This window comes from Durio zibethinus, chromosome 12 (genome assembly GCF_047325235.1).
Source record: "Durio zibethinus cultivar Kanyao isolate XHJ-2024 chromosome 12, ASM4732523v1, whole genome shotgun sequence".
NCBI lineage: Eukaryota > Viridiplantae > Streptophyta > Magnoliopsida > Malvales > Malvaceae > Durio > Durio zibethinus.
Genome location: NC_143173.1, coordinates 2,220,326 through 2,232,967, shown reverse-complemented (window position 1 = coordinate 2,232,967; position 12,642 = coordinate 2,220,326). Strand labels below are relative to the sequence as shown.

Sequence of the window (12,642 nt, the reverse complement as noted above, 5' to 3'; positions counted from 1 at the left end):
ATCATAGTCGTTTTTGTTGATTACCCTTTTCTTTAATTTACCTTGACTTCTCTTAGTTTTGCATCCTCAGAATAAATTGAGGAAATATTTGATTATATTATATTTGTTATGAATTGAAAAGATCATGAATGAATGATAATATTCATAAAATATTCTTGCAATCCTTTGACGAGAAACTTGGGATGACAACAATAAAAAAGAAATGAAAGAAAGATAAAAGAAGTTTGAGAAAGATGATTTGAAAAGGCAAATATAGTAACTAAGTGATGAATATGGTGATAGATTAGCTAATATAATTTGAATTATAACTAGATGATGAAAATAACAATATAATCCGAATTATAACTAGATGATGAAAATAACGTGGACCTGTTGATGAAATTTATGAATTAATTTTAAATTGTTAATTTTCAAAAGCCAAAAGAGAAATATGAGGTAGTGGAGTATTGAGAACGTTGTTAGCACAATTGGAATTCTACAGCATCCACTAGACCAACAGTTCCAAGAATCAATCATGTATCAAGAAAATAAATAAACCCATTTAAAGAAGAAAACAGTAGAAACAGTTTCAAATGAAAGGAAAAACCAACCTTGGCATGGAACTCTCTTCCTTGATCAATTCCATCCCATCTCATTGGAGCTTGAAGACCTTGAGAAGGACTTAAACAGGAGATAAAATGGGATCAGATCTTGAACTGCTTAAAGCAGGGGCCTTTGGCGGCAATGCAGAACAAGAAGCACTTCCTTTTCACAATGGGTTATATTCCAAGGCCTTTGCATTCTCTGAAAGATTAGCTTTTGGTGGGCTATAAGGGTCAGAAACAGAGCGGTGAAGCTGTGGAAGAGGGAGCTTGGCGAAGCCAGCGAGAGAGTTGTTGTGGTTGTCAAGTAAAGGCTTTTTGGACTTGGGTTCAGAGATTGGTTCAGGAGAAGGACGTTTCATTGGGTTGGAAGCGGTGACAATGCGGGCACAGGTGGTGCACCGATGGCGATTTTGGTGGGTGCTCTTTAAGCTGTCAAGGTGGAGAAGGGATAGGTTTATGGATTCCTGGAGTTAGAAGATCATCTTCTTCTTAGTTTGGAACTTCGAAGTCTGATTCTTAGTTCCTTTCATTTTCACCCATTGATTCTGCCTTTGTCTTTGTCGATGCTTCAAGTTTTTCAACCTATATTGGAGAGATCATGTTTCGTTTGTGACATGCAGGAGAACCTGATGAGGGTTTAGATAGAGCATTTTAGGGATGTACGGATGATTCTTGAATCTTGATTGTGTGACAGTTTTTGTAACTGACAAGCCAATGAGGGAATGCAATGTCAAATTCCAATAACCCCAAGAAGGAAAAAAAAAAAACAATTTCATTTTCCTAGGTGAAGTAGGGGTGGGTCCAAAACACAAAAAAATTTCTGTACTCCAGATTATTACATGATCAAATTAAAATAGTTTACAAAAGCAACCTCTTTCAACGATGTAAACAAATCAAACATTATCCACAACAATTTACTACATAAATTTCATGGGTATAGATATAGTCCTCTAGTTGTTTAACGGCCAGAACAGGGACTGAAGTTGGTTAACGATATTCTTATCCAGCTGGATGGCCTTAACAAGAACATCAGGATTGATGGCAGGTTTTGAGCCAAAGACTGCTTTTCCAATGGTGATAATCCCTGGGTTTTGGCTGCTAAGACTAGAAAATGCAACAGCATTGGTGTTCCCTATGTTGAACTGGAAGTGAATGAGACCGATTGGAAAAACGAAGACATCTCCAGGGTATAGGACTTTGGTGATGAAACGGTTATCCGGGTTGGATGTAACGAAGCCAACGTAGAGTGTGCCCTCCACAACTGTTAGGATTTCCGTGGCACGAGGGTGAGTGTGAGGTGGGTTTAGGCCATGGGGTGCATAGTCTACTCGGACAAGAGATATGCCAAGTGTGTTAAGTCCTGGTATTTTGTCCGCATTGATTAGAGTGACTTTTGATCCTAGTTGATTTGATGTGTTCCCTGGAATGTTAAGCCCCGAAGAGAAGAAGTCTTCTGGGTTGGCAAGCTTTGGGTCCTCTCAGAACTTGCCATTAACAAAAACTGCACAATGGAAAGAAAAATATTATTATTTTTTGTACCAGGTGGTCACAGTATGATAATAGGCAAAAGAATTACAATTTTTGAGATTTAAATTTTAGATATGTTAAATGCATAAATCAACTTAATTAAGCTTCTGAGTTCAAAAAATGTTATTACTTTGATAGCTACCATCCCATACAAAAAATGAGAATATTTCTCAAATAATTTTCTGTGCTAAATATCTTCAGTTTAGATGTTGACATGAACGCATTCCAAAGAAAACAGAAGAAGAATTGAAGAACATACCACCATTTGTGGTATCATTAATTGCTATACAGAAGTCCTGAAGATGGCTGGGGTCAGAGGCAGAGGCTAGTGTGGAAGCCAGAACCAACAGGGCAAATAAATGAACACCTTTCATTGTTGTAAAGTGGCTGTCTTGATGTAAATTCTTTTGAGTTTTGTTGCTTGGTGAGGGGTGAGAATATCTGGCTTGAAGGCATGCCTATTTATAGATAGCAGTCAATGAACAGTTCTATTTTTCATTCTTCTTTTTTTTTTTTTTTTTGAAAAAATTAATAACAGATGAAAGATTTTACCAAGTCTGCAGTGATTAGTGTTTAAAGAAATATGGACGAATCATCCTTCTGCTACTTACATTTTGCAATGGAAGTGGTCAATTTTTCATACCAAATGTTTCTTTTTTTGTTTATTTAACTACTCTATTGCCTTCACCTCCCAATCACATAGTTCATAGTGAAACTGAGAAGAGTCTGGAATTGTTATTTATACATGAATCTGTATTTACATGAATCTGGTGATCTGTTCAAAGGAATTCATTATTTGCATAATTAATTGGTCAATATCTGAACATGTCCTTATCGGGCATAGATATTATCACAAGATTTGTATTTGAGTGTCCATGCATATCCCTGATTGAACTGTGTCAAATAAGATAATGTAATCTATCCAAATATATAAAACAACAGCATTGAATCTTTCTACAGCTTTTCTTGCATGACAGCTTCTCAAGCATGCTATCCATTTGAAATTAATGAATTTATTTCAACGGATGGTCAATTAGCCGGCCTGCAGCAACAATTCCTTGAAATGGTTCTCATAATTAAAATAGTGAACAAGAATAATAAAATGATGAAAAAAAATCATACAAAAAGTTTCAAACAATCGCTTGGTCTGTAATAGGTTATTGCACTCTTAATTTTAATGATACGATTCATATACACTTTCAAATATAAAAAAAAAAATTAATGTTAGGAAAATAGGGTCCAGTCCCATGTAAGTAGTTTTGGACCAAGTAAAGGCCATGGGCCTTGATCTTTTATTTTATACAGAGCCCTAGCTACTTAATAAAAAAGAGGTGGGATTGTTTTAAGTGTGTGTCGAAAACCAAGCAGAGAAAGAAGAAAAGCCAAGAAAAGCAGAGAGAGAAAAAGAAGAAGGGAGAGTTGGTTGAACGAAAGTCGATCCGTGGTCCGATTGAGTTAGAACCTTGTCAGGAGGTTTATGATTCAGAGTTCTACATTCTGAACGGTGAAGATCGGGTTTGAAGCTCTCTAGGAACAAATTCAGGGTGTATTTGTTGAGTCACTTATTTGGTAAGATTTCTCCAATTGTTTCTCTAGTTGTTGATTAACTCTAGTTTTAGCTAGAGAAGAACTTTGTATAACTATTATTTGATAGTGAAGATTTTTCTGGTGGCCCGTGATTTTTTCCCTCTACACTGAAGGGTTTTCCACGTAAATCTTGGTGTGCTTTATTTTTCCTGCGTATTTGATTATTGATTGTTGTCTATTGCTTCTGTATTGTTGTGATTATTGCTTCAGGCGCAACAAGTGGTATCAGAGCGAGGGTTATTTTGAGACATCGATACAGAAGCAACCCAGGATAGAAGTAAATTCTGTTTGAGATCATGGAGGGTGATACAGGTTCCATGATAAAATTGAAAGCATCGAATTATTCAATTTGGAAGCCTATGATGAAGGATCATCTATACTGCAAAGATTTGTATGAGCCAGTATTGGGTGATTCGGCTAAACTAGCAGATATGAAAGATGAAAGCTGGAAGAAGCTAGGTAGAAAGACGCTGGCTACAATCAAAAAATAGGTTGATATCAGCGTGTTCCATCATGTAGCGCAGGAGTCAGATGCTCACATTGTTTGAAAAAAATTAGCAGCATTGTATGAGAGAAAAACATGTATGAATAAAGTTATGCTTGTTAAAAAGATTGCAACTTTACAGTACAAGGATGGACGATCTGTTACAGAGTACTTGAGTGATTTTCAAGATATATTTAATCGGATGACTACTATAGAGCTTAAGATGGATGACGAAATGAAGGCATTATTTCTTTTGGGTTCATTGCCAGACAGCTGGAATACTCTAGTTGTGACTGTTCTTAATCAGCTCCTGATTATAAGGTGACATTTGAGATGGTAAAGGACAATGTGCTTAATGAAGAAGCAAGGCGAAAAGATGTAGACCCTGGGAATCAAGCTCTAGTCACAGAGAGTAGGGGTAGAAACATCGACAGAGGTCAGAACTCAAAAGGCCATGGTAAGTCTAAACATAGATCCAAGTCTAGAGGTAAAGTGAAGTGTTTCCATTATGGTAAGGCGAGTCATATAAAATGAAACTATAGAATCTTAAAGCAAGAGCGAAAAGATGAGAAAGGCAAGAGTTTAGATGATGGCAATATTACAGCAGTGAATTTAGATAGTGATTCAGTTACTTTGATTTGTACACATGGTGATTGTAATCATGTTAGTGATTCCGACATTGAGTGGATAGTTGACATAGGAGTGGCATATCATTGTGTTCCTAAGAGAGAGTTGTTTACAACTTACAAAGCAGGAGACTATGGTTGTACCAAGATGAGAAACAAGAATGTGTCACAAATTGTTGGGATTGGTGATATTGTTGTACAAACTAATACAGGCTGCAAGTTGACTTTGAGGGATGTCAGACACATTTCAGATATGAGAATGAACTTGCTTGCTACTAATATCCTTGATAAGGAGGGATATGAAAACCGATAAAAGAATGGACAATGAAAGCTTCTCAAAGGATCTATGGTAGTTGCAAGGAGAAAACTATGCTGCACAATGTATAAAACATGGATGCAATTGAATGGTAACCAGGTAAATACCGTTGAAAATGATGCTTCAGCAAACTTGTGGCACAGGAGGCTGGCACACATGAGTGAAAAAGGATTACAGGTTTTGGCAAGGCACTCTCTCATTCCCTTGACCAAAGGTATGTCTCTCAATTCATGTGATTATTGTTTGTTTGGTAAGCATCATAGAGTTTCTTTTCGTAAAAGTTCTCAGAGAAAAGAAAATAGATTGGAATTAATTTATTCTGACGTATGTGGTCCTATTGAGGTTGAGTTATTAGGTGGTAGCAGATATTTTGTTACTTTTATTGATGATGCTTCACGTAAGACTTGGGTGTATATGTTGAAATACAAAAGTCATGTACTGCAGTATTTTCAAAAATTTCATGCCATGGTTGAAAGGATGACAGGGTTACCCTTGAAGTGTATTCGAATTGATAGTGGTGAGGAATACACATCTAAAAGCTTTGAAGAGTATTGCTCAAAGCATGGGATCAGGCATGAGAGGACAGAACCTGGAACACCGCAGCATAATGGTATAGCTGAAAGAATGAATCGCACAATTATGGAAAAAGTCAAATGTATATTAAGGATGGTAAAATTACTAAAGTCATTCTGGGGTGAAGCAGTCAACATAGCTTGTTATTTACTTAACAGGTCACCATCAGTTCCTTTGGGCTTTGACATTCTAGAAAGAGTGTGGACAGAAAAAGATACTTCATACTCTCACTTGAAAGTTTTTGGGTGTAAAGCATTCATGCATGTGCCGAAAAAGTAGAGATCAAAGTTTGACAGTAAAACTATACAATGTGTGTTTGTAGGATATGGTGATGAGAAATTTGGCTACAGGGTATGGGATCTAGTAAAGAGAAAGACGGTCAGAAGCAGGGATGTGGTCTTTCATAAAAAAGAAACCATAGCAGACTTTGAGAAAAATGAGAAGACTACACAGGTTACTGTTGAGTGTGATATTTCAACACCGATAGAGATTCCACAAGAAAGAGCCACAGATGGTGAAAATGAGCAAGAAACAGAACTTGGGGATATGAATGAGCCAACCACAATTGGTGATGAGTCAAATGTTATTAGTTTTGAGCAGGGGGAGCAATCCTTTCTACCTGAGAGTGTTGAGCAGGGAGAACTACCTTCAACATCAAGTGATGTAGAGCCTCAGCTCAGGAGATCTACTAGAGAGCGCAGGCCATCTACTAGGTATCCAAGTTTAAATTTTATTTTAATTACCAGTGAAGGAGAGTCAGAAAGCTTTCAAGATGTGCAGGCTACTCCGGATAAAGAGTACTGGTTAAAAGCAATAAAAGAAGAGATAGAGTCATTGCGAAAGAATGATACTTATGATCTTGTTAAACTTCTCAGGGAAAAGCTTGAGCTTTGCAGTAACTTGGCCGAAATGAGTTCCCTGGCCAAGGTAAGTTTCAAATGAAACTACTATGGTGATGAATCTCCTCCTAATGGGGCTAGAAGGGGAGATTGTTAGGAAAATGGGGTTCAGTCCCATGTAAGTGGTTTTGGACCAAGTAAAGGTCATGAGCCTTGATCTTTTATTTTACACAGAGCCCTAGCTACTTAATAAAAAAGAGGTGGGATTGTTTTAAGTTTGTGTCGAAAACCAAGCGGAGAAAGAAGAAAAGCCAAAAAAAGTAGAGAGAGAAAAAAAAGAAGGGAAGTTGGTTGAACAGAAATCGATCCGTGGTCCGATTGAGTTAGAACCTTGTCAGGAGGTTTATGATTCAGAGTTCTACATTCTGAACGGTGAAGATCGGGTTTGAAGCTCTCTAGGAACAAATCTAGGGTGTATTTGTTGAGTCACTTATTTGGTGAGATTTCTCCAATTGTTTCTCTAGTTATTGATTAGCTCTAGTTTTAGCTAGAGAAGAACTTTGTATAACTATTATTTGATAGTGAAGATTTTTCTGGTGGCCTGTAGTTTTTTCCCTCTACACTGAAGGGTTTTCCACGTAAATCTTAGTGTGCTTTATTTTTCATGCGTATTTGATTATTGATTGTTGTTTATTGCTTCTGTATTGTTGTGATTATTGCTTCAGGCGCAACAATTAATTACTCTAAAGTGAAAGTGAAAGATAAACCCACAATGAAAGTCTCTTTTAACATTTTAACTAAGAAACTTGTTAGCCCTGATTAGATTAAAATCATAAACAATTTTTAAGCCCCTATACTGTCATTATTATATTTGAACAGCATGAATCAGAAAGATGATAGAGCCTGCACTGCAAAGTTTAACGGTGTGTAAGTTTATACTCTTAATTGCATGCCTAAAAAATGTTGATCAAGTAAAACATGAAGGCTATGATTTCCAACTTAATTATAAAGCCATTCCGGCATGTTAATGAAAGAATAACTGTAAAACATGCAAAATTTTATATTTGAATGAAAAGCGACACTTGGAACCTTCCCAGTTGCTAGAAGCCAACAAGGTTGTGTGTGGATATTTTCATATATTTCCATTCATTCCTTGCCTTTTCCTTTTTTCCTATCTTATATGCTAATTTCCTAGCTTGTAAATATTTAATGGGTTTATTCAAAGTCCCTCCCTTAAAGCCTCTATTCATTTTCTTTAGATTTTCAGTCTCTTCTTTGATATTGAAAATTACATTTATGGGTTAAGACTTAAAGGTGATGAATTTAATCATGGGTATTAGCTTTTAATGGATAAAATTAAGTGTTTTTCCTGGAAACCATCATATCAATTAGCAAGTATTGAACTTTGCTTTCCCAAACTGGATTATGTTATTTTCAACTGCATCCAGTTCTTAAACTATGTATGCATGTTATGACACTCTTTGTTTTATGTTTTTTGGTTTCTTTTCTTTTTTTGTTATTCTTTTTCAATGGGTTACCTATTATGCCTTGTTGCTGAAAGCTTGGAAATATGTTCCATTTCAACGAACATAAGAGTGGAATAAGAAATTTTTAGATTGGATACACCATAAAATATTGGATATAAAAGAAGTTTTTCATGTAAAATGCTATTAAGTATTACCATTTTCTGAAGCTAAGTGCACTTTTTTATGTCTTTTACGTTTGGTGTAGGGGACAATGGTCCCTCCACTGTTCTTATCTATGTGTTAGAATATGTGTTTAGGACTGCTAATGTGGATTCATGAATGTTGCTTAGTTTAATGTTTCATGTTGTTCATATTTTTTTGGTGTTGGTTATTTTTTTTGTTATTCATGCTGGTGGTTATGGCTTAATCTTAGGACTATGATTTTAGTGGGTAGTTATTAATTAGACTTTAAATTGTAATGTTTCTGATGTTAAGAAATGCAACAGTGAGTAAAGTTTTCTTTACTTCAAAAATAACAACATTTGGTATTAGAGCTATCTTCTTAAGGGATTTGTGTGTGAAATTGACGCGTCATGGAAGCTGAAGCCAGTTTCTCCGTAATTGCTCTGGCGATGTTTGACGGAGACAACTACCAGATTTGGGCAGTACGTATGGAGACGTACTTGAAAGCTTTAGATCTTTGAGAAGCAGTGAAAGAAGACTATGAAATTCTTGCAGTTCCAAACAATCCCACCATGGCACAAATTAAAGCACAAAAAGAAAAGAAGACAAAGAAATCAAAGGCAAAGGCCTGCTTGTTTGCTTCAGTCTCATCCATCATCTTCACTCGTATCATGTCTCTGAAGTCAGCAAAAGAGATATGGGATTATCTCAAGAATGAATATGAACGAGATGCAAGAATTAAAGGGATGCAAGTCCTTAACTTGATTAGGAAATTTGAACTTCAAAGAATGAAGGACTCCGAGACGATTAAAGATTACTCTGATATGCTTCTGAGTATCGCAAACAAAGTAAAGCTTCTTGGATCTGAATTTACTGACTCAAGAATTGTGAAAAAATTCTTGTTACAGTACCTGAAAAAAATGAAGCAATCATCACTGCCTTGGAGAATACAAAGGATCTGTCAAAATTTCCTTAGCAAAATTGCTTAACGCTTTGCAAGCATAAGAACAAAGAAGATTGATGAGGGAAGATACAACAATTGAAAGAGCTTTGGCAGTTAAGCATCAAAATGTGGCTAAAAGCAAAAGAAAGAAGAAAAATGATTTTGAAGAAAATAGGGCAAGTACTGCATTAGCCAATGCAAAAGGAAAGAATGAAAATTAGAAGAAATCCTATTCACTTTGCCAACATTGTGGAAAGAAGGGTCATCCTCCATTTAGATGCTGGAGAAGACCTGATGCTAAATGCACTAAATGTAATCAGATGGGGCATGGAGCTGTTATCTGCAAAAACAAAAATCTGCAACATGGTGAAGATGCAAAGATTATTGATCAAGAGGAGGAGGATCACCTGTTCGTAGCTACATGTTTCTCTGGCATCGAATCAAGTGAGAGTTGGCTTATAGATAGTGGTTGTACTAACCATATGACACATGATAAGGATCTATTCAGGGAACTAAGCAACGCAAACTTATCGAAAGTTCGAGTTGGTAATGGCAAGTACATAACTGTGAAGGGAAAAGGAACAATTACAATTTCAACTTGTTCAGGTACAAAGTTCATTTTTGATGTATTATATGTCCCTGAAATTGATCAAAACTTGTTAAGTGTTGGACAACTAATTAAAAAGGGTTATAAAGTTATGTTCGAAGATAAAAGTTGCTTGATTAAAGATGCAGTTGGCTAAGATATTTTCAAAGTAAAAATGAAAGGGAAAAGCTTTGCTCTAAATCTATTAGAGGAAGAGCAAACTGCTTTCCCAATCAAAGAAAATATCACTGAAGTATGACACAAGAGGCTCGAGCACTATCATCATCAGGGGCTGTTATAGATGAAATCCAAGAAGATGGTAAATGATTTTTTAGAACTTGATGATCATATTCCAAACTGTAAAGCATGTCAGTTTGGAAAGCAAAGTAGGAAATCATTTCCCAAAGCAACATGGAGAGCATAAAAAAAGTTACAATTAATTTATCCTGACATTGTAGGTCCACAAAGAATGCCTTCTCTGAAAGGTAGTCTTTATTATGTTGCATTCATTGATGATTTCACCCGTACGTGTTGGAACTTCTTTTTAAAGTATAAGTCTGAGGTGCTCAAGTCTTCTGAAACTTTAAAGCCAGAGTTGAGAACGAGAGTGACTGTAGAATTCAAACTCTCAGATCAGACAATGACAAAGAGTACACTTCTGAAGCATTCACTCGTTTTTGTGAAGAGGCAGGCATCCAACATCAATTAACCGCTCCATACACTCCACAACAAAATGGAGTAAATGAGAGATGGAATAGATTCATATTGGAGATGACATGATGTATGCTACATAAGAAGAACCTGCCAAAGCAATTTTGGGCTGAAGTAGCAAATACTACTTTTTTTTGCAAAACAGGCTTCTCACAAGAGCAGTGAAGGATCAAATACCTTTTGAGGCATGGTATGGTTATAAACCATCTCTAAATTTCTTTAAAATATTTGAATGTTTGTGCTTCACTTATGTTCCATAGACCAAGAAAGATAAATTAGATAAAAGAGCACTTCCAGGCATCTTCATTGGCTACAACTTAGTTGTAAAAGCTTATAAAGTTTTCCAGCCACAAATTGAAAAAATTATTATAAGCAGGGATATGCACTTTATGAAAGATGAAGAGTGAAACTGGGATGATGTAAAAAAGATGGATCCAACCTTAAAAGAGCACAAGCTTAAGTTTTCTAGCATTGGAGATTGAGAGAATGAAATGGTGGATGACAGTCCTATCAGAGGTATAAGACTACTTTCAGATGTTTATCAAAGATGCAATATTACTGTGTGTGAACCTACAAATTATAAAAAGGCCAAGACGGATCAAAATTGGATTGCTACAATGAATGAGGAGCTATTCATGATTGAAAGGAATGAAACATGGGAGTTGGTTGATCGACCCCAAAACAAAAAAGTAATTGGAGTCAAATGGGTGTACAGAGCCAAGCTTAATGCTGATGGCTCAATCAACAAGTATAAAGCTAGACTCGTGGTCAAAGGATATGCTTATTTACTCAGTGTAGACTATTCAGATACCTTCATACCAGTCGCTAGACTCGACACCATCAGGCTTTTACTCGCCATTGCAGCACAAAAGAATTGGAAAGTGCAACAATTAGATGTCAAGTCAGCATTCTTGAATGGTTTTTTTACAAGAGGAGATTTATGTAGAAAACCATAAGGCTATGTTAAGGAAGGAGAAGAAGACAAAGTTTATCTTCTTAAAAAGGCACTTTACGGATTGAAACAAGCTCAAAGAACTTGGTACAACAGGATTGATGAACATTTACAGAACTTGAGATTTGTCAAAAGCTTATATGAATCAACATTATATGTCCAGCATAATGGAGCTGACATTCTTATCATCTCACTATATATGGATGGCTTACTTGTGACAGGAAACAACATAAGTATTGTGAAGAAGTTTAAACAAAAGATGATGGAGTTTTTTAAAATGACAGATCTTGGATTGATGACCTTTTTTCTTGGAATGGAAATCAAACAGAATGAACATGAAGTCTTCATCTGTCAGAAAAAAATATGCCAAAGAGATTCTGAAGAACTTTAAACTCGAAGAATGTAAAGAAATGAGGACACCAATGAACTCAAAGGAAAAGCTCTGTAAAGAAGATAGAACAGAGAAGATTGATCAGGCATATTTCAAAAGTCTGATTGGTTGCTTAATGTTTCTCACAGCAACTCGGCCTGACATTTTGAATGCTGTAAGCATTTTGTCTTGGTTTATGCATTGTGCAAGTGAATGGCATCTCAAGGCTGCAAAGAGGGTGCTTAGATATGTGAAAGGCACAAGTGATTTTGGCATTAAATACACAAAGAGCAAAGAGTTCAAGCTGGTTGGTTTCTCAGACAGTGATTGGGGAGGTTCCATTGATGATATGAAGAGCACTTCAGGCTATTGTTTCACACTTAGTTCTGGTGTTTTCTCATGGAGCTTGAAAACAAGAAATTGTAGCTCAATCCACAGCTGAAGTAGAGTTTATTGCTGCAACAACTGCTGTTAATCAAGCTTTGTGGATAAGGAAGATTTTAATCGATCTTAACTTAGAGCAGGAGGAAAGCACGAAGATTCTTGTTGACAACCAAGCTGCCATTGCTATCTCTCAAAATCCTGTGTTTCACGGGAAAACTAAATATTTTAATATTAAATTATTCTTCTTAAGGAAAGTACAGAAAGATGGAGTTGTTGTTCTTGTCTACTGCAAAACAGAAGATTAGGTTGCAGATATTTTCACCAAGCCACTGCCAGTTAGCAAGTTTGAATTTCTAAGGACAAAACTTGGTGTTTGCAGCTCCTAAAGCGAGGAGTGTTAGAAGATGTGTTTAGGACTGCTAATGTGGATTTATGAATGTTGCTTAGTTGAATGTTTCATGTTGTTCCTATTTTTCTAGTGTTGGTTATTTTTTTTGTTATTCATGCTGGT

The 12,642-nt window shown here is 36.1% G+C and overlaps 1 protein-coding gene and 1 pseudogene across 1 annotated transcript; one reads left to right on the top strand and one right to left on the bottom strand.

The window, feature by feature from the left end:
* Nucleotides 1–1,534: 1,534 nt before the first annotated feature.
* On the bottom strand, nt 1,535–2,485 carry LOC111296965 (germin-like protein subfamily 1 member 13 pseudogene; annotated as a pseudogene).
* A 9,302-nt stretch (nt 2,486–11,787) lies between these two features.
* On the top strand, nt 11,788–12,567 carry LOC149515555 (secreted RxLR effector protein 161-like). The gene is made up of 3 exons (XM_089741714.1): nt 11,788–12,112; nt 12,165–12,406; nt 12,511–12,567. Exons 1-3 carry the CDS (start codon nt 11,788–11,790, stop codon nt 12,565–12,567), a joined length of 624 nt encoding a protein of 207 aa, XP_089597840.1.
* The last annotated feature ends 75 nt before the right edge of the window (nt 12,568–12,642 follow it).